General features: G+C 34.8%; 1 protein-coding gene across 1 annotated transcript; it reads left to right on the top strand.

Moving 5' to 3' along the window:
* Window positions 1-123: 123 nt before the first annotated feature.
* sec14l8 (SEC14-like lipid binding 8) lies at window positions 124-20122 on the top strand. The gene is made up of 12 exons (XM_056254709.1): window positions 124-272; window positions 621-696; window positions 5617-5660; window positions 8814-8876; window positions 9564-9752; window positions 10310-10405; window positions 10504-10564; window positions 11507-11590; window positions 12322-12428; window positions 17272-17411; window positions 18855-19024; window positions 19107-20122. Exons 1-12 carry the CDS (start codon window positions 219-221, stop codon window positions 19208-19210), a joined length of 1188 nt encoding a protein of 395 aa, XP_056110684.1. The 5' UTR covers window positions 124-218; the 3' UTR covers window positions 19211-20122.
* The last annotated feature ends 200 nt before the right edge of the window (window positions 20123-20322 follow it).

The raw sequence follows: 20322 nt of genomic DNA, 5'->3' as shown, positions 1-20322 counted from the left end.
ATAATAATATTAACTTACAATAATAATAATTATTTTTATTATGAATATGTGTGATATGACTATGCATGATTTGAATCACCGCAGCGCCCCCTAGCGGTGCAGAGGCCGCGTAACAGGTGGGCGGGGACAAAAACATCACTCAGTGCCTGAGCCTCACAGTCTCTGACTCTGACTCTAGCTGCATTTTAGACAGTTATTTCTGGTGTACTCGTGGCGACATGAGCGGAAGAGTTGGAGACCTGAGCGTGAAACAAGCCGAAGCTTTGGCCCAGGTGAGTTATTTCCCTTTTTTTTTCTATCAGCAGTATCTCGGGGATTTATTAGTGGAGTGATCCTGTAGATGCCGGGATGAAACATTCTCCCGAGCAGAGAGAGGCCACACATCGCAGATGAAAATACATCCGTTTTGAATGCAGAATTAATAGACTTTTGTAAGAGGACAAAGTGTTTAAGCTGTATTAGTTTTTCCCTCTCTTGCTGAGTTGTGTAAGTGACGTGACTGCGCAAGTTTGCACTGTTGTCAGCACGTGAGTTGATGTTAGGGATAGTTTCCAGCAATGTGCGTGTATGTGCAACTTTATACTGTTGACATTGCATAATTCTTCATCTGTACTCCTCAGTTTCGAGAAAAGGTTCAGGATATTCTGCCCCAGTGTCCATCCCAGAGTGACCAATTTCTGCTGCGATGGCTGAGAGGTGAGCTACTTTCACTGTCACATTCGTGATGCAAAATGAAGTAGGTTAAACACTAATGTCCTGTTTAACTACTTAAATGTTGAGTTAGAGAGAGATAAATCCCTCTATCCTATTTTAATATATATAAATGCATTTTACTTACTTGGAGAACAGTTGCAAGTCCTTAGTTGCATAGATAGAGTGAGCATGCTAAGAGTGAGCATGCTCTATGGAATCTAATCGTATAGAGTGGAATAGAATAAAATATTTTAGAATGATGCTATCTATAGAATAAAACCATGTAGAATGACAATCTTAAACTATTTTTTGACACTATTAAACTATAATGACAACTGTTCTTCTAAACTGATACCACCAATGGGACACAATTGTGAATGATATAGAATGATCGTACCTATAAAATACAAATTTAGCATACCATCGGTTTAATACAATATTATAGAATGACCATGAAGTATGGATTTATTTAGATGGAATCTTATGTAATGATGCAGTCTAGAGAATATAATCTATTTTAGACTATGATCTCTATTTTAAGAATAGAATCATAGGTTTTGTGAAGGATTCTGGAAAGACATGCATGATATGTTCTGTAGTGACTCATGTTCAGATCGTATGAATCAGTGTAATCGGCTCAAGACTGCGGGTATCGTGAGGACATGATACACGAGGACAAATTCAGATAGTGCTGGAACTCACACGATAGGCTAGATGATAGATTAGGCCTTTGTGTATTATTCTGGTAAGAAATGTTCTATATTTATTTGTTCATTCAATTATTTAAAATCTTTATGGCTATTTTATTTACCAATATAAACATATTACATAAAAAAAAAGGTGTGAACAGCTTGTAAGGAAACGTAAAAAAACGAGACCTTCTTAGACTTCCTCGGTTGTCTGTTTTATGTGAAGAATTCAGGACATTTTTCCTTGGAAAATTAAAAGGATGTGACGTTCACGCGCTCTCCCGAGAGCCTCTCTTCCGTTCTATGACACATGAAATGAATGCTTATACAATGTTCAGGATAATGGCGAAAGAGCTATTCTGTACTCTAATGTCAATGTGTCCTGCAAAGAAAAGGGTTTAATTCAAACTATAGTCTCACATAGCCAGATCTATATGGTCTTGGTCTTAAATATAGGCCTACTTTATAATCAAAATATCACAACAGTATCATTTTAATGACCTCATCTGTCGACATGATGCCGGTGAATTGCAAAACCTGTTGCAAACATATACACATCACTATCAGATGATGTTTCCTAACTGCTGCTTTCTCACTGCTGTCATTTTTGTTAATTAATTTGTTATTAAAGGGGTGGTTGATTTCACTTTTTTAATTTTAGTAAGTGTGTAATGTTGCTGTTTGAGCATAAACAACATCTGCAAAGTTACGAAGCTCAAAGTTCAAAGCAAAGGAAGATATTTGCTTTTAAAGAAATCGTTTTTTAAGGACTGCAACAAACGGCTGGTAGGGACTACATGACATTCCTCACGGGTTTATAGATTATCATGACAGAATATGCTAATCAATGACTAGAAGATAACTACGCATAAGCTACCTAAATTCATCAACTAACCATTCAGAAATGTCCTGTTGCATTGTACATGTTGTCACTTTTTCTTGAGTCTCTCCATTATTGTCTGACTCCGGTTTGAACATAAACATTGAAATTTTAAGTGCATGTCTGTGTGAGGTAAAAGGACACAAACTGTTGTAGCTCCGCCCCCTGTGCTGGGTGCAGCAGCTCATTTGCATTTAAAGGGACACACACAAAAAAACGGTGCGTTTTTGCTCACCCTCAAAAAGTGACAATTTTAACATGCTATATAAAAATATCTGTGGGATATTTTGAGCTAAACCTTCACATACACACTCTGGGGACATCAGACTTATTTAAATCTTGTGAAAAGGGCATTATACCACCCCTTTAAGAGAAAAGCACACAGCAAATGCATATTTATCTAAACGTCCCTCTTAGCAGCGGGACGGCGACTGGATGTTAATTAACATTATATGGCTTAATATATATATATTCATGCACGTGTGTGTATTTATATATACAAAATAATTATACACAGTACACACACATATATTATGTAAACACAAACTTTTATTTTGGATGTGATTAATCGTTGCCCAGCACTTCTTTTAAGTAAAGAACAAAAAAGAACTGTGCCGTGAGTATATCGGAATGAATCACATTCAGTTGTACGTTACATGTACACGAGTAATAATTTTCTGGCTGCAGTTCACTTAACGGCCACCGGAAATAACAAGAGTTAATATTGCTAATAATTAGAGTTTCTGAATTCTACATAGAGGCCTTTTATTTAAGTTCTTCTGATTTTCTCTTTTGTTATTTGCTTTGGATAAAAGCGTCTGCTAAATGCATAAATGTAATTGTTTTCTAAACTTTAATCTGACCCTCCAGAGTGGCGTTTAAACCCCTCTCTGGCAGCTTTCCAGAGGCTGTTCTTGGGTTTTGACAAAGGCTGATTTGTGTGCATAAACGCTGCTGAATGCAGCCAGTCTTCTGCAGAGATTGTTAGGCACCAGACAGAGACTAGCAGCACAGATTTGACATGAGATTACTGATGTCATTGTTTAATTAGCATGTAAATAATGACTTCATCTGAGTCTAGAATGCCCAATGGAAGCTCAAGAGTGTCACATATCATGACAATGCATGTTTTTCCTCTAAATGATTTGGGGTTATTCATAGTTCTACATACCTGTATTATAATCTTTGTGCTGTGTAAGAGTGTTGACACATGCACATTTCCTTAATAAAGGCATGTCGCAAGTGTCGATAAGATAAACACTCGTTTGTGACACAAGTCATTGAGGTCTGCAGTGATGCGATATGAGTGCAGTTTACTACAGTATAACATTGAGTGTGCAGGTAGTTAATGACTTTAAATAAATGCATACACTACCATTCAAAGGTAGGTTTTTAGGCGTGTATCTCGTCCTACACTCGCGCTACGGTCATGATATCTGTTATTATTTTCCAGGTGATTAGACTTATTGCCTTGTGGACAATAAAATGAGCGAAAAAAAATCTCATAGACATACATTGAAGCCATATCTAGAGATCAGAATATCATAGAGATATCAAGAGACTTTACTTGGGGATGTGCCAGTAAGCAAACACCTAGCAACCTCCCAGAACACCCTGGCAACCAAATGATCAACATTCTAAAAAAACGTCGACATCATCGACCACCTACATCATCCTAACAAAGGCAAATATAACACACTGTGTATAAGAAATAACAAATTAATCGTTTGATCAAACTGAATTATATAATTGGTATATATTTTGTGGTAAGAAAAATATTGTTAAATTAATTGTAGCCTTATATAATTTTATTTAATGAATTGTATTGTTATTGTGATTAGTTTGAAATCTACTTCTTTGATTTTGACTTTGCTGCTGATTAATAAATGAATAAATCTAGTTTGTAAATAAATATAAGAAGTCACTCTAGTTCAGCACGCAAAGTCTTCAGGAAAGCAACTGACATATTGCAACTCACAAAACACTGAATGCTTCTGTCAGCCGTGTCACATAATCTTCTTTATGAGTATTAAATACTTATGTATGACTCCATGTCTGACTAATTCTGGGTCAGTGTCTCTAGGCCAGTCAGGTACAGACTAGAGTGACTATAAGACAATGAAACTAATCCACTCACTATACAGGGTTGGGTTGAATACTTTTGTGAGGATAGGCCTATCTACATGGGAATATGTTGAAGGTCAGCGCACTGCGGTCACCTAGGCTCCTGATGTCTGCAAACTTTGCTTCTTTTCAACTGAACAGTTAATCTGTTACCAAATAGTAACTTTCGGTGGCATATGGCTTCCAGTTATGTGCAAGTTATCTTAATAAAACACATGATAGCACCTTGTCTTATGGAGTCATGATGTTGAGTATGGTCTGTTAGCACAACATGCTCTTTATACTGTGAGTGTGCCAGTTTATTATTGGATTTATTAGCCATGTGTACTAGCCATGTGGTTACATATTGGGGCTGGAAACTGAAGGTTTGTAGGCTCAAACCCTGCAAGACACTTAAAGTCCCCGTGAACCGGAAGTTGCAAACGACTTTTCTCCAGTGTTGTGACGTATTTCCGAGAGAAACGGAATACTAAATGAGGCAAAATAGTGGGCGTGGCTTTTTTTTCAACTAGTATAGGTGTTGTCATTCAGCCTGTCTACTGTCAGTTAGAGGGGCGTGGTTACGGATGTTAAGCAGACGCCCAAACCGTCAAACCTAAGTCATCAGGGAAGGTCCTCCAATGCAGAGGGGAGGGGAAATTTCAGATTTTGATTAAAGATTATGAAGCCAAAAAATTTTTTTGTGTGGATTGACTTGCATGGATGAACTGTTCACCACAAAACGATCAATTTAGGCAAACAAAGTAAGTGTGGTCAAATTTGAATTCATGGGGACTTTAAGGTGATAGTTCACCCAAATATGAAAAATCTGTCAACATTTACTCACCCTCAAGTTGTTCCAGACCTCTATGAATTTCTTTCTTCTGCTGAACAAGTTATTTTGAAGAATGTCGGGAACCAAACAGTTGATGGGACCCGTTAACTTCCATAGTATAATTTTTTTTTCCTACAATGGAAGTCAATGGCCACCATCAACTTTTTGGTTACCCATATTCTTCAAAATATCTTCTTTTGTGTTCAACAGAAGAAAGAGACTCAGAACGGTTTGGAACAAATTGAGTAAATTATGACAGAATTTAAATTTTTGGGTGAACTATCCCTTTAAGCTTTCTGTAATAAATTAGTTATATTGGACAAAAACCTGTTGAATGACAAATTAGTGCATACTTTATCTTTTCTACACTAACTAATTACATCTTTTTTTTGCAACTTGTCTCTCTTGTTTTCCAGCCAGGAATTTCAATCTACAGAAAGCCGAGGCCATGCTGCGCAAGGTAGCACACAAACCTAATACTACATAGTGTTAATATATATATATATATATATATATATATATATATACGCTACTATTCAAAGTTTGGGATCTGTAATATTTTCTTTTTGAAGATTCTCATGTTCACCAAGGCCGAATAATAATATGTATAATGTATTATATATATAATATATATTAAATTACACATAGTATATTGTTAGTATCATATATAATATAAAAAATATATCTTAATAATAATCAATTAATTTTTTTATATATATTTTTTTTTGTTATTTTCTTTGATTGCGAAGCCATTTCTTCTGCTTATTATTATTAGGAGTAGTAGTTCAAAATGGTTAAGCTGCTAAATATATTTTTTAAGGATTCTTTGATGAACAAAAAGTTCAAAAGAACAATATTTATATGAAATATAAATCTTTTGTAACATTATAAATGTCTTTACTGTCACTTTTCAATTTAATGTATCCTTCCTGTATAAAAGTATCAATTCTTAAAAAAAAAAAAAAAAAAAAAAATCTTTTTGACCCCAAACCTTTGACATAGTGGAAATCATAGTTGCTATTAATTCAGCATATAAACAAGCTCTTGGTGTCACTAACTCTGTGCTTTAAAGGGATACTCCACTTTTTTTTGGAAATAGGCTCATTTTACAACTCCCCCAGAGTTAAACTGTTGAGTTTTACTGTTTTTGAATCCATTCAGCCGATCTCCGGTTCTGGCGGTACCACTTTTAGCATAGCTTAGCATACATCATTGAAGTGGACAAGACCATTAGCATTTCTCAAAAAAAAATGACCAAAGAGTTTCGATATTTTTCCTATTTAAAACTTGACTCTTCTGTAGTTACATCGTGCACTAAGACCGACGGAAAATGTAAAGTTGCGATTTTCTAGGCTGATATGGCTAGGAACTATACTCTCATTCCTGCGTAATAATCAAGAAACTTCACTGCCGTACCATGAGTGCAGCAGGCGCAGGCACTTAGTCCCGGTCATGTTGGAAGTTACCGAGCTGGGGACTATTTTCAGGCGCTGCGTCATATCATTACGCCTGCTGCTCTCATGGTACGGCAGTAAAGTTTCTTGATTACTACGCAGGAATGAGAGTATAGTTCCTAGCCATATCAGCCTAGAAAATCGCAACTTTACATTTTCCGTCGGTCTTAGTGCACGATGTACCTACAGAAGAGTCAAGTTTTAAATAGGAAAAATATCGAAACTCTTTGGTCATTTTTTTTTATAGAAATGCTAATGGTCTTGTCCACTTCAATGATGTATGCTAAGCTATGCTAAAAGTGGTACCGCCAGAACCGGAGATCGGCTGAATGGATTCAAAAACGGTAAAACTCAACAGTTTAACTCTGGGGGAGTTGTAAAATGAGCCTATTTCCAAAAAAAGTGGAGTATCCCTTTAAACTTCACATTTACACAATCCAGAATAATGCGCTGTGTAATTCATTAACCTTTGGCCACAGACTGTCTTAAATTGGTCTGATAGAAGAACATTTCTGTAAATTCGTCATCTCTGGATTCATCCAGTGTGATGATGTATATGGGTGTGACGGACCCTCACAATGCCAGGCTTTATGTCAGGGGTTGGTGTACATTACCCAAAAGGTTCAAACGACATGTTGAATAACACTATGAAATATGATCCGACTAATATTAGGCCCCGTTTGCTCCTGGTGGAACACTTGTGATCAGATTTCAAGGGGAGGATTGCTGATTTCGTAACTTATATACATCGCTCACGATGCCATGCTGTTGAAAAATAATAATTGGTTGGTTAATGTCTTTTAAAGTGTCATGTAGGAGTCACAAGCTGAAGTCCTCCAAATGTGGTGTAAACGTTTTGGGCCTCATTTACAGTTTTTCTCCCTTTAATACCAGGTGTAAACTAGACAATTTTTATTACAAAATTGTACTTTTTTGCACTAAGGGTTCACACTTGTAGTCCAGTACCCTTGGTTCTTCAGGTCCGGACCAAAAAGAAAATGCTTACATTTCAACATGACATCATGACTTTGCGTAAACATACACGCCACTTTCAATTCAAGTGGCGTGTTATCTATACGCATTTTGAAATATCCGCGTGTATGTCCACGCCGAAATCTTTTGCGTGTATGTCTACGCCATTAAATGTCCGAGTGATTCCGCGTGTATGTCTACGCCGTTAAATGTCCGAGCGAAACGAAGCAAAATCTATATCTACATCTGTGGAGCGATATTTCTTTTCCTAGGATGGTAGGAGAAGACTCATAAATGGTATTAACCCCAGTGACGGGTAGGTTTAGGGACGGGGTTGGGGTAGGTCATATATTTATATATGCATAATACAGTAATATAACGTTAAGTCAAAGGCGTTGATAAACACGCTGAAAAGCGATTATGCGTGTTGATAGCACGCCAAAAATGGAAATACGAATTGGCGTGTCATACATACGCCATTTCATGAGATCAGTCTGTACATTTAGTCCTGGTTCGCTTAGTGTTCAAATTGTAATATCAAAGCTGCAAAATGGGCTGTTTTTGTACAGGTAAACTAACTGGAAGCGAATGACACCGGAAGCCATTCAAAATCAACTTACAAATGGCCGCGGCCGCGGCCAAGAGGCCGCTCTTACATTAAAAATAAGGTAGATAGGCAATGTTCTGTATCAGATTTATTTATTTTGTCAGGCCGTGAAGTTTAAAAGGTTTTATTTGAATGCATAATCATAACAAAAGTATTCATGCAGCATAAGCAGATAGCAGCTCTGCAGAGGTGAATTGTGCTTTTCAGGATTTAATTCAGGAGCCTACATTGCACTGATGAGTCACATCGTTGCCTAATCACAGCTTATGGATGATTACACCATGATCATTCAGTGCTATTGGGTGTTCAAAGTGCTGTTTGCTTTCCCATTGTGCGAGCGATGCATGGGTCTTTTATTACAGACATTTTTGGCCGCCATGTTATATCTTTGAACTCTGTCACCAGTATCCGTTGAACCTCAGGTCAAAGCACAGCTGTAACCAATAATAATTATGGCAAATTATATTCAGGCAGAACTGATAATGCTGTCAAACTTTGCTATGTTGATGGTTCTGAATCCTGATTTGATTATGCAAATACACATGCATGGTTTTAATCACGTGTTGTTTTTCATCTGCAGCATGTGGAATTTCGGAAATACATGAAAGTTGACACCATCACTACGGAATGGCAGGTGCCAGAGGTACGACACCCTCGATTTATGATAAAAATACATATCTGTTTCATAGTTTTGTTGAAATAAATTTGCACTACTTTTCAGTGTTGGATCAGAAGATTTTATTATTTTTGAAAGAAGATTCCTATGTTCACTAAGGCTGAATTTATTTGATCAAAAACAGTAGCATTGTGAAATATTATTTCAATTTAAAATATTTCTTTCTTTCTTTAGTATATTTTAATACATTTTATTAATAATAATAAGTGATTTTAATATATTTTAAAATATAATTTATTCCTGTGATGGCATGAAGAGGCCATATTCTCCACTAGCGTTACATTTTTTTCCCCTGAAGTCAATTTATAATATTAGTCAAAACTTGTTGCATCAAAACAGTTATAATAGTTTTACGCATTTTTTCCCCTTCTTTCTGTCACCTAGAATTAAACAGGTGGTTATTGCTACTGCGCCTTTAAGACTTCTATGCCTTTGACCACTATTGTGATTGGCTGACCTGCTCATGCTCATTATAACCTTAAGCATTTCTTAATTATCCTTATGTGTAGTTTAGTTTCGGTAAATATTGTGCATAAAGTGGGAAAGGATTTTTGCAATGTTGATGTTGAGTGTATATATACATATCTCCTGTTTTCCATGATGTGTCCTAATCTTACGATTCATTTTTAATTGGTATGGTTTTTTTTCTTCAAGGTAATAGAGAAGTATCTGTCTGGTGGCATGTGTGGCCATGACCGTGAAGGGAGCCCAGTGTGGTATGATGTCGTCGGACCCATGGACCCTAAGGGTCTGATGCATTCAGCGTCTAAGCAGGACTTAATCAAGTCTAAAGTCAGAGACTGCGAGATTCTGCAGAAAGAGTGCGACTTACAGACCGAACGGGTAGGTGTGCAGCTGTGAAAACTGGCAAGGAATAGTTCACCCAAACATGATAATTCTGTCACCCTCACATACATATTTTCTTTCTTCATATTGAAGTCTTATGAAATACCATACACAAAGTGAATGATGATCAAACTGCCAAGCTCTAAAAAAAAAAAGACCAAAAAACATCTAGTGCATGTCTTGTGCACTATGTTCCAAGTTTTCTGCAGTTCTTTTTGAAACAGCATGAATATTCTTGAAAAAAAATCATTTTGTGTTCCTCGAGGGTGAGGAAATAAAAACAGATCTTTCATTTTTAAGGCTGGAGTATACATTTCGATACACTGAGAAAACTTTTGCGTTCTCACACAAAAATAGTTAATCAGTATTTTCCTTAAGACTGCTCATAACTTTTAAAGTCGTAACATAAAAATGTAGATTGGTCTAATTGGAATCTGAAAAGACTGATTATACCTTGGCTAAGGGCTAGTCGGTAAGATACAACTGGTCCTGTGGTTATAATCACTCATATCATGGCTTTATATGTCTGTCTGTTTCTTGTTCTTTTCTCCCAGTTGGGTAGGAACATTGAGTCCATTACTATGGTCTATGACTGTGACGGTCTGGGAATGAAGCACTTATATAAGCCGGCTATAGAGACTTATGGAGAGGTGTGTTTTTTTAATTTGTTTCTCGATTATTAATATGTTGCTTGGCTCTTTCAAGTACGTTAGACTGCTGTGGTCTCATTTTTTTTTTTTTTTTATAGGTTCTCACTATGTTTGAAGATAACTATCCAGAGGGACTCAAGAGATTATTTGTCATTAAAGGTCAGTAGTAGTTTTATAACTCATCCAACTGGCATATAAAGCATATTACATTAAACAAATTTGCTTGTTGATTTGCAACTGGGCCCTATGATTTGCGTGATGCAGGAAACACAGACAGAATCCAGTCAAAATAATGAATTTACAGTAACAATAACGCAGAATTTCACAGAATATTGCAAAATTTGAATGAATAAATCAAAAGTAGGGCTGTACACTTAATCAAATATCACAATTGTTCGTCCAGGTTTTAATTTAAACAGTAAAACTTTTTAGCACTTTGTTCCGGGGATTGTTCAAATTTCATTTTGTTACATTTTTAAATTTGTTTTAAATGTTGAAGTTTTATGCATTTATTTGATAACCACCATTTTTGATAATAAACTTGTGTTAAATCATAAAACACAGAATCTAGAAAAATGTTAACGGTAATGTTTTACATTAAGGTCTCATTTATGTACATTAGTTACTGCATTAACTAACAAGAACTATCAATGAGCAATATATTTCTACAGCATTTATTAACCTTTGTTAATTTTAGTAAAAAAAAAAAAATCAGGTTCATGTTAGTTCACAGAACATTAATTGATGTTGAACTTTTGATCTTAAAAATATATTAGTAAATGCTGAGATTTAGATATATTGTAAAGTTTTACCATTTAAATAGACAAATAAAACGCATTTCATATTATATTATAAATCAAAAATTTTATTTGAATGAATTCAATTGATTAGACAATATTTTGGATGACTAAAATTTTAATTAAACCCTTAAAACGGAATCCCAGAAACATTATAAAAGATGAAATTTGGGAAAAAAGAAAATGGAATTTAAGAAAAATAAAACGTATTTCATCGGGCCCTAAGTAAGCAATACATTATTGTATCGTGCCACTGTGATGCACCACTTTTAATATCTGAATCTCTGGACTGTTTCTGTTGCAGCTCCCAAACTGTTTCCTGTGGCTTACAATCTGGTGAAACATTTTTTGAGTGAGGACACTCGCCGTAAGGTCATCGTACTGGGGTGTAAGCTAACATGTATCTTACTACACTAATGTTTTTCTATACAATTCATCTGTTGCTATTGCTTTCATAACACTTGCTCAGAGAAAATCTCACCTTGATCTGGCAGTTATTTTGAATAATTCAGTTGTATTTAAATCATGTATTCAGGTGGAAAGCTTCTCAAATACCTTTGGTTGAGGAATTATACATTAGATGTTGTTAATACGATACATAGATGTTGATACAAAAATGTTGTTAAGGCCTCGATATACTTCAAGTGAAATCAAACGAACCGGTGTTTCGTCATTTCGAACAAAATTAGGCGAGTTTGAAACGGCTTGCCAGTCAACTTTCTTGATATATGAATAAACGTGACTTGACTGAAGTGCTGAATTACAGAACTGGTGCGAACATATCCACATCACTATGATCAGATGCTTTCTTAACTGCTGTTTCCTCACCGCTGTTATTTTTGTTGTGGGTTTATCTTGTTATTGAGAGGAAAGCGTGCAGCACATATTTACATATTCATATTTATATACTCATATTTACATATTTATTTACATATTCACAGAGCGGCATCGGGATGTTTCTTAACAGTATACTGCTGGTCATGTGTTTCAAACTTCTTTTTACCCCTAAGCAAAGAACGAAAAAGACTGTAAATCGGGGCCTTTACGATCCACAGCTGTCATCCAGATGTTTACTCACAAATCCATTTCCTCATCAAGCTTCTGTGTCTGTCTCCTCAGCAAACTGGAAGGAGTTGTTACAGAAATACATCGACCCTGAGGAGCTCCCAGCGTACTATGGGGGCAAACTCACCGACCCTGATGGTGACCCTAAATGTAAGACCATGGTGAGTTAGAGACGCCCGACACTCGTCATTCTAGTGTTGGCCATGTGACATTGACTTGCTAACGAGGTATTGTTGAGTTGCAGCTGTCCCAGATTTCTTCTTTCAGTTCTCTTTTTAAATAGAATGACACTTGAGATATTAGGGAAGTTGCGAAACCCACATAGAATCAGACAACAGTTCCCATTTGACGAACCTTGAGGTCTAGCTGTACAAAGCCGACTTTCTCTCTTGCCAGAGTGTCTGATACTTTACTTAAGTTAAGATTATTTTTCAGTTAGTATTTCTGTTAAACCACCAAAATTTAAATATAAGGAACAAGAGCAAGGTCATAGTTTTATGACAGTTGGCATCACAGAGTTTTTCTGGCTTGTATATGATGCTATGTGAGACATCATTAACTCCTGCATTAGGGAAAATAGCTTAACAATTCAATTTTTTTTCTTAGAAAATAATTAGTTTCATAGCCTTCTCATGTGCTATTGTCAAGAGTGCTGGGAAAAGTTCATTTTGGGCTGTTTGTATACTGTTTGTTTCCTGACAATCTAGCAGCATAGAAAGAAACATGCTTCATAATTTTAACCTTTTATGGTCATCACTTATTGTTTTGGAGTGTATGTTTGGTATGAAATTAATGTATAAGATGTATTATTTCCTAGTATAACTTCCAACAGTGCTATATTCAGGCATCAGTATTTGTCTTGAGATCATTTCCTTTTCAGTTTATTGTTATGAAACAATGGCAGAAAATTTTCAGTCCACCTGGTCACTCAGTTCAACATTTTATATTTGCATTTCGCCTATTTAGTTCACTTCAAACCTAGAAGAGCTTCCCAGTGTTTCCCCTACCATTGTTTTGGGGGGGCGACCCCCTAAAATGCTGACGAAATCCAGTCATAAAAAAGGAATTTAGTGTATAACGCGGAATTTCACGGAATTTGTCAATTTGAGGAAAAAATAGAAAGCAGTTCAGTACACTTGAAATCAAATCGCGATGTAGACTATAGTGTGTGAATATTAAAACACAAAGACTATTTAAATACGAATCCTGCATGTTCTGTGTGAATGAATGGAGCTGCCGACGCGCAGTTTCATTTACCACACACACACACACACACACACACACACACACACTGAAGCACGTGTGACGCTTGCGCTGTTTTTTGGCCTATGAAGACACAAATGCATGAACTTCCTCTTCAGGCTCTAGATCCACTCTGAAAGTCACTTCGTGATCATTTCACCGCTTCATTTGAGAAAAATTATCATCATGACATAAACACACAGAAACTCAAAAGGTCTTCACGGCAACCCGTCAAAATAAAAGTTCGGTTTAACTTGGTAGAAATATATTACTGTTGTACATTAGAATTTAGATATGTTCCAATGTAATAATACACTAACACTAATCCAAATAAATTATCATCAAAACTGACATTTTTAAGGAATAATCCATGTTTTAATTTTAACAGTAGGCTAAAGCTCATTGTCCAACAAGTTATTTGACAAAAAGTTTATTTAATTTCATGTGATTAAAATTGATGATAATTGTTCAAATTTGTGTTTTATGTCTTCATTTTATTACCAGAAAAAACACAACATAGAATTAGTGTGAATTTTTTTCCATATATTTTAAAAAAGAAATGTTGTATAAGTTTAATGATTCATAATACATGATTTCAATGCATAAAAATAAAAAAATTACACCACGTATCCGTAACACGCCCGCTCCGCAACACTAGCAGTCCCCCCTCACCCCGAGACAAAATCCTAGGGGAAACACTGCTTCCTGCTTATCCTAATACCAGTATACCCACATCATTTAGCAATACCAAGAAATACAGCCTGTTGCCTCTCACAATCTTCTTATAGATGCATTCTTAGAGCCCAATAGTGTCAATGTCTCAAAGCAACAGAGGGGTGGAATAACGGTCAAATATATATCGTTATATCACATTATCTTTAATTTTCCTCTTGCACAACATTTAAACTTCATTATGATACGCTGTGGTGTAATCTGGATGAGAGCCCGTTGGATTGCTTCTATGGTTATTGCATAGGCTGATTACTCTGTTGATCAGTTGGCAAGGTTGAAGCTTTGGAACACATGACATGACTAATCTTCCCCTTCAATCTGTCTTAGCGTTGTGGTTATGATTCTGTTTGTGATAAATCCTAAATGTGAAGAGCAAAGGGCTGTTATGACAGGAGGACGGTCACTTGAAAAGCACCCCGTCAAACGGACAACACGTATTTAACCCTCTGGTATTCCTCACTAAGGGGTCACAGGAAAATGTTAATCGTAATTATATTGAATACTTTTATTGAAATTTATGTACTATGTTTTATTTCAGGAATATTTATTCTTTAATATTTTGTATTTTGAAGAGATTTCATTTCACTGAAAAAAAGTTTTCACTCAGGCTATTTCAGTAACAAAAGCGGCAAGTAACACTATTAAACGGGAAATGAAAAAAGTAGAAACACTTTTTTCAGTGTAGATAATATTCACCTCTACATTATAAAGAAAATAGTTGCTTATAATTATATTTTCAGAAATAATTACTTTTGTTAGGTTTTGCATTTGGTTATATATTTAGACATTTTCAAAGACTACTACTTTTTTCACACATTTCCCATTCTTTTCAAGATCGTGTGTTCATATAGCAAGTGCCAAAAATAACCATATACAATTCCGAAAAAGTAAAAAAAAGTATCAAGAAAAAATGTAGGGCGCCAGTAAACACGTCATCAGTGAACAGAGGAGATGTTGCTGCAAGAGGAAGTTATTTTGATGAAAGGGCACATTAATTAAAATAATAATGATGGGCACGGATAAATCATTTATTATAAAAACACTGCAATATTCCCTAAAAAAGTAGGAATGTTCCATTTTGATTTCATGATGAACATGCAGAATCACATTCAGAGTTCTGAAATGAGACATTTTGTCTCTGTGTGTAGATACACAGGTAAAGCTGCTGCCCCCTGCAGGATTGGAAGTGCTAAAAAGACCTCAGAAGACTTTGTGAAAACTCAAAGTGGACTGATATTTAGTTACAAAAATATTTATTAACTGCAATCCTTGGAGTCTTTTGTTGGACTGTGATATCGCACAAGTCAAATAAATGTTTGTTTTCTGTGTTTAATGCTAGAGAGCTGAAAATAGTAGTTGTTTATTTTGTCTTAAAGAGAGTTAGAGTGCTTGTTTTCCCTCTGGTGTGACGTGGACGGCAATTTCCTCGCCTATTAAACGTGTAATAAACCTTAAAGAAAACTAGAGCACTTCCTTCATGGGAAAATCACTAAAGGGGATGCAACTTAAGATGTGTTTGTACTAATAAGCAAAGATGGGGTCATGTTTGAATGACATGTTGAAACTTAAAGGGATACTCCACCCAAAAATGAAAATTCTGTCATCATTTACTCACCCTCAAGTTGTTGCAAACCTGTATGAGTTTCTTTCTTCTGCTGAACACAAAGGAAGATATTTTGTAGAACGATTGGACCTTTGGCACCATTGACTTCCATAGTATTTTTTTTTTTGTTTTTTTTGGGGTGGAGTATCCCTTTAAGCAAATCACAAAACAGACTTCCATTGGAATGTCTTCTCATAAAGATGGTTTATGGAGTGAGTAATAAGATTGTGGCTAAATCCCATTTCACATACTTCCTAAATCCCACATTCACATTACAAATATGTACTTTTGAGTATGTAAAAATATGATAAAATTGTCTTATGCTCACCAAGGCTGCATTTATTTTGATCCAAAATATAGAAAATACTCAAAATATTATAATTTAAAATAACTGTTTTCTATTTTAATATACTTTAAAATGTAATGTATTCCTGTGATGTCAAAGCTGAATTTTCAGCATCATTACTCCAGTCTTAGTGTCACGTGATCCTTCAGAAATCATTCTAATATGATGATTTGCTGCTCAAGAAACATGTCTTATTATTATCAATGTTGAAACCCGTTTGTCTGCTTAATATTTAAACTGTCACGTTTGATCAATTGAATGCATCATTGCTGGATAAAAGTATGAATTAAAAAAAATTACTGACTTCAAATGTTTGAACAGAAGTGTATACTACATTTTTATGGAAATCGAATAGTATCCATAAACCGTTTGTATACAGTATTATTTGGGATTCACTAATCTTGCATACGATAAGATGTAAAGAATGTGAATTGGGATTAAATGTATATGTTGAGTGATCTAATACTATTGTTAGTGATTGTGAGTGTCTAAATGTGCTTTTTTTTTTCTGTGTATCAAAATAGTAGTGAATCATTTGGAGTGACTCCTTTTCTCAACCATCATCTATATTTGGGTCTGCGACTCCAGACAACATGACCTTAACCTTTTTATTTATTTATGAAGTGTCGGATGTTTTTGTCATGTTATGCTGTTTATTGTCTTATTGTATTCATTGACAATCTAGTCTCTTGTTTCTGTAGTTTACTGAAATTTGAGCTCAAATTTCAGTAAAAAATACAATAAAATAAATTATAGACAACATTTTTCTCCTCAGGTTTCAGAGTAGACTACTCAACCTATATGTAGGATAATAAGTCTCACACAGTGAATGTAAAGGCAATTTGTGTTCCTTATTAAAAGCCACTTTGATTTGGGCTGCTTTCCTGTCTGGTTTTTTCTTTCTGTTTCCTCATCGTTCATAAAATACTAACATTTAAATATGAAGCTTTTATCTTTTGCACTCATGATGCTTCTGTAAGTTTCATCCTTCTTTGTTTTTCCATTTTCAATTCTGATTAATTATTACCAACTCATCTCAACCAAGCATATGTTAAGCAAATGTTTGTTTTTGTTTTTTCAGATTACGTTTGGATCAGAGATTCCCAGGACCTACTATGTTCGAGACTCCATTAAAGTGGACTATGATCAGTGTGTGACTATTGGCCGTGGCTCATCTCATCAGGTGGAATATGAGCTACTTGCCCCAAACTGTGCATTAAGGTGAGCAAAAAACACTTTCTGATACTCCTACTAAATTTGGAGTTTAAAACCACCAGATCAAGACATTAAAGATGCTGTAAACTATTTATTTTTAGAAAATCATGCATAAAAGAGACATTAGTGAAATATGTGTCTTTGTGAAGTTCTGTATACTTTTTTTTAGCACTTGATACTCTTTATTTTTATTTTTATGAGACTACCAAACTTTTTAAGCCAAACTAGCTAACCAGCAACATTATCTGCATATGAGACGTGCATTTGGTTTACTGATATTGGGTTTGTTGGCATGTCTTTGAAAGGGTGAGGGTTGGATGTTAGGGTGTGGTCTAATTTAGTGAACAAAACATTTAAAAAATACTTTCAGCAACTTGCTGGATTCAACATGCACATGCATGTGCTTATTACCACTAAATTGGACCTTGAACTAGAATAGTGCACTAGTTTTGTGTTTTATATACAGTACACTTTTTGAAATAAGTCACTCATGCTCACCAAGGCTGCTTTTATTTGATTGAAAATACAGTAAAAACGGTAATATTTTGAAATAATATTTTAATTAAATAAAAAAGAAAAGAAATGTAACTTATTCTTGTGATCAAAACTGAATTTTCAGCATCATTACTCCAGTCTTCAGATGATTCACATGATCCTTCAGAAATCATTCTAATATGCTGATTATATACTTATTATTATCAGTTGAAAACAGTTGTGCTGCTTAATAATTTTGTGGAAACCATTATACAGTTATAGAACAGTTTGATGATTAGGAAGTTCATCATTTCATTTATTTAAAATAGAAATCTTTTGTAAAATTATACGTCTTTACTGTCACTTTTTATCGATTTAATGCGTTCTTGCTGAATAAAACTATTAATTTAAAAAAAAAAAAAAAATCATACTGACCCCAAGCTTTTGAGCAATAGAGCTGCACGATTCTGGATAAATTGAGAATCTTTTTATTTAAAATAGAGATTGTGATTCTCCCACAATTAAGCAAAATAACATAATTTACAAGATGTTCTAACAAAATTTGAATCGCTGCACTATTTAAAAATTATTAAATGAATTTGAATTGATCATTTTTGTTTCACTTGTTTCAGCATTTTTGAACAAATCTCTTGAATAAATGATTCATGACAAATAAATTATTTTAAGTCACTTGTCCCCACCTACTGGTGTAATGATCTAATTGACAATCTTCATTAAGTTACTTTCAAATGTAACATTTTATTTGTTTATTTAAATTCAAAAAGGGACAGTGTACATTAATCAACATTCATGAATGTAAATGTACCCAAATTAGCCGAAGGTTGGTTTTCATTAATAGCTTTGCCAGATGTTATTATTAGTCCTAAAAACTAGAGGAAAACAACCAGAAATTGTAAACAACTTGTCCGGAGTCCATGTATGATACTCTACTTGATTCAATGCTCTCTTCCTCAGATGGCAGTTCTCGTGTGATGGTGCCGATGTAGGTTTTGGTGTCTATTTGAAGAAGAAGATAGGAGATTGGATGAAGGCCAGTGATATGAAGGAAATTGTGCCGAATCAACGTTACAACGCTCACCTTGTTCCAGAGGACGGATCGCTCACCTGCCCAGAACCAGGAGTGTGTAAGTACAGAGTTACTATTAAGTAACTGAGATAAACATTAAACATGCACATGAATTTACTGTACTGTCTTCATTTTCTCAGATGTACTGCGATTTGACAACACGTACAGCGTCTTTCAGTCCAAAACAGTCAGCTTCACAGTGGAGGTCCTCCTACCTAGTCAGGTCAACCAATCAGAGCGTTAGAAATGATTGCAGCAAGCAAGCCGCCACGCCAGTAAATTGAGATTGTAAAACTGTTTAGAAACTATTGCTCTGAATACAGTATATCTGCTGTAGTTAATAAAGGAAATTACAATAATGAAGCTACTCATGGGAAGAGGAGAGTATGTAATTGAACTGACCAATCACGGCATTAAAATGGTGGGATGAAATTTGAGCTCTAGTGATCGTCCATCAACGTATCTGGATCCTGACTTCAATGCCAGTGTTATTCTTTACATTTGTTTCTCTAAGATGCAGCTGTTATCAAGTTGATTTGCCATATATTAACCAAGTGTTATCGTTGAACTTATCATTGAACTGTGGTTTATTAAGTGTAATAACTGTGCTGCAAATTACTAGACTGCAACTGTCTTGGTACACATTATTTGAGCTTGCCCTTCTCTGCCCTCTTTATCATTGCCTTGTTGGTATTTTAGCTCTTTAAATGAATTCCTTTTGATAATTAATTAGTTTAGATAATGAGTCTGCACACTTTTTTTTCTCAGAATTTATTAAGAGGTTAAATTATTATATACTTTTGTTTATGTTATTGACGCACAATCTGGAATCCTTTTGAAATATATTGTTTACAAAGAGCATTTGGCTTGATTCAGAGTATGATGTTGCTGTTTTTTAATCTTTTTTTATTATAATTTAACTTATGATTGCCTTTAATTCTAATTAATGTTGTAAACTTTTGGTTAGTAATGAGTTTTACCTCAGGTTCTTGTGTTTACAGTAACGTGTCCGTATTTGAATCCAGCAACATGCATCTGTTTTGTCCATGTCTTTCTATGATGACCACATTTTATTTTGTTCGATTTGCATGTCCTTTTAATATTGATGAAATTTATGAGTGATATTGTATAGATTTTTGATTCATTTACTAAATAAATATATTAGGGCTGGGAAAAAATTAATCGTGATTAATCGCATCCAAAATAAAAGTTTTGTTTACATAAAATATGCGTGTGTAGTGTGTATAATTATTTTGTATCTATAAATACACACACATGCATGTATATATGTAAGAAAAATGTGTTATTAATATAAAAAATATGTATATTTATATATAATATAAATGATGTATAAAT

Source organism: Rhinichthys klamathensis, unplaced genomic scaffold (assembly GCF_029890125.1).
Source record: "Rhinichthys klamathensis goyatoka isolate OS25496 unplaced genomic scaffold, OSU_Roscu_1.1 h1tg000114l_1, whole genome shotgun sequence".
NCBI lineage: Eukaryota > Metazoa > Chordata > Actinopteri > Cypriniformes > Leuciscidae > Rhinichthys > Rhinichthys klamathensis.
Note: the sequence above shows the minus strand (reverse complement) of the source record. Positions and strands in the feature narration are given on the sequence as shown.

Excerpts from the sequence above, each read along its gene's own strand:
- sec14l8 (XM_056254709.1), top strand. The coding sequence starts at position 219 with ATGAGCGGAAGAGTTGGAGACCTGAGCGTGAAACAAGCCGAAGCTTTG. Across the intron at positions 10,565-11,506 it reads GAGATTATTTGTCATTAAAG|CTCCCAAACTGTTTCCTGTG; the intron begins GTCAGTAGTAGT and ends TTTCTGTTGCAG. Across the intron at positions 11,591-12,321 it reads TAAGGTCATCGTACTGGGGT|CAAACTGGAAGGAGTTGTTA; the intron begins GTAAGCTAACAT and ends CTGTCTCCTCAG.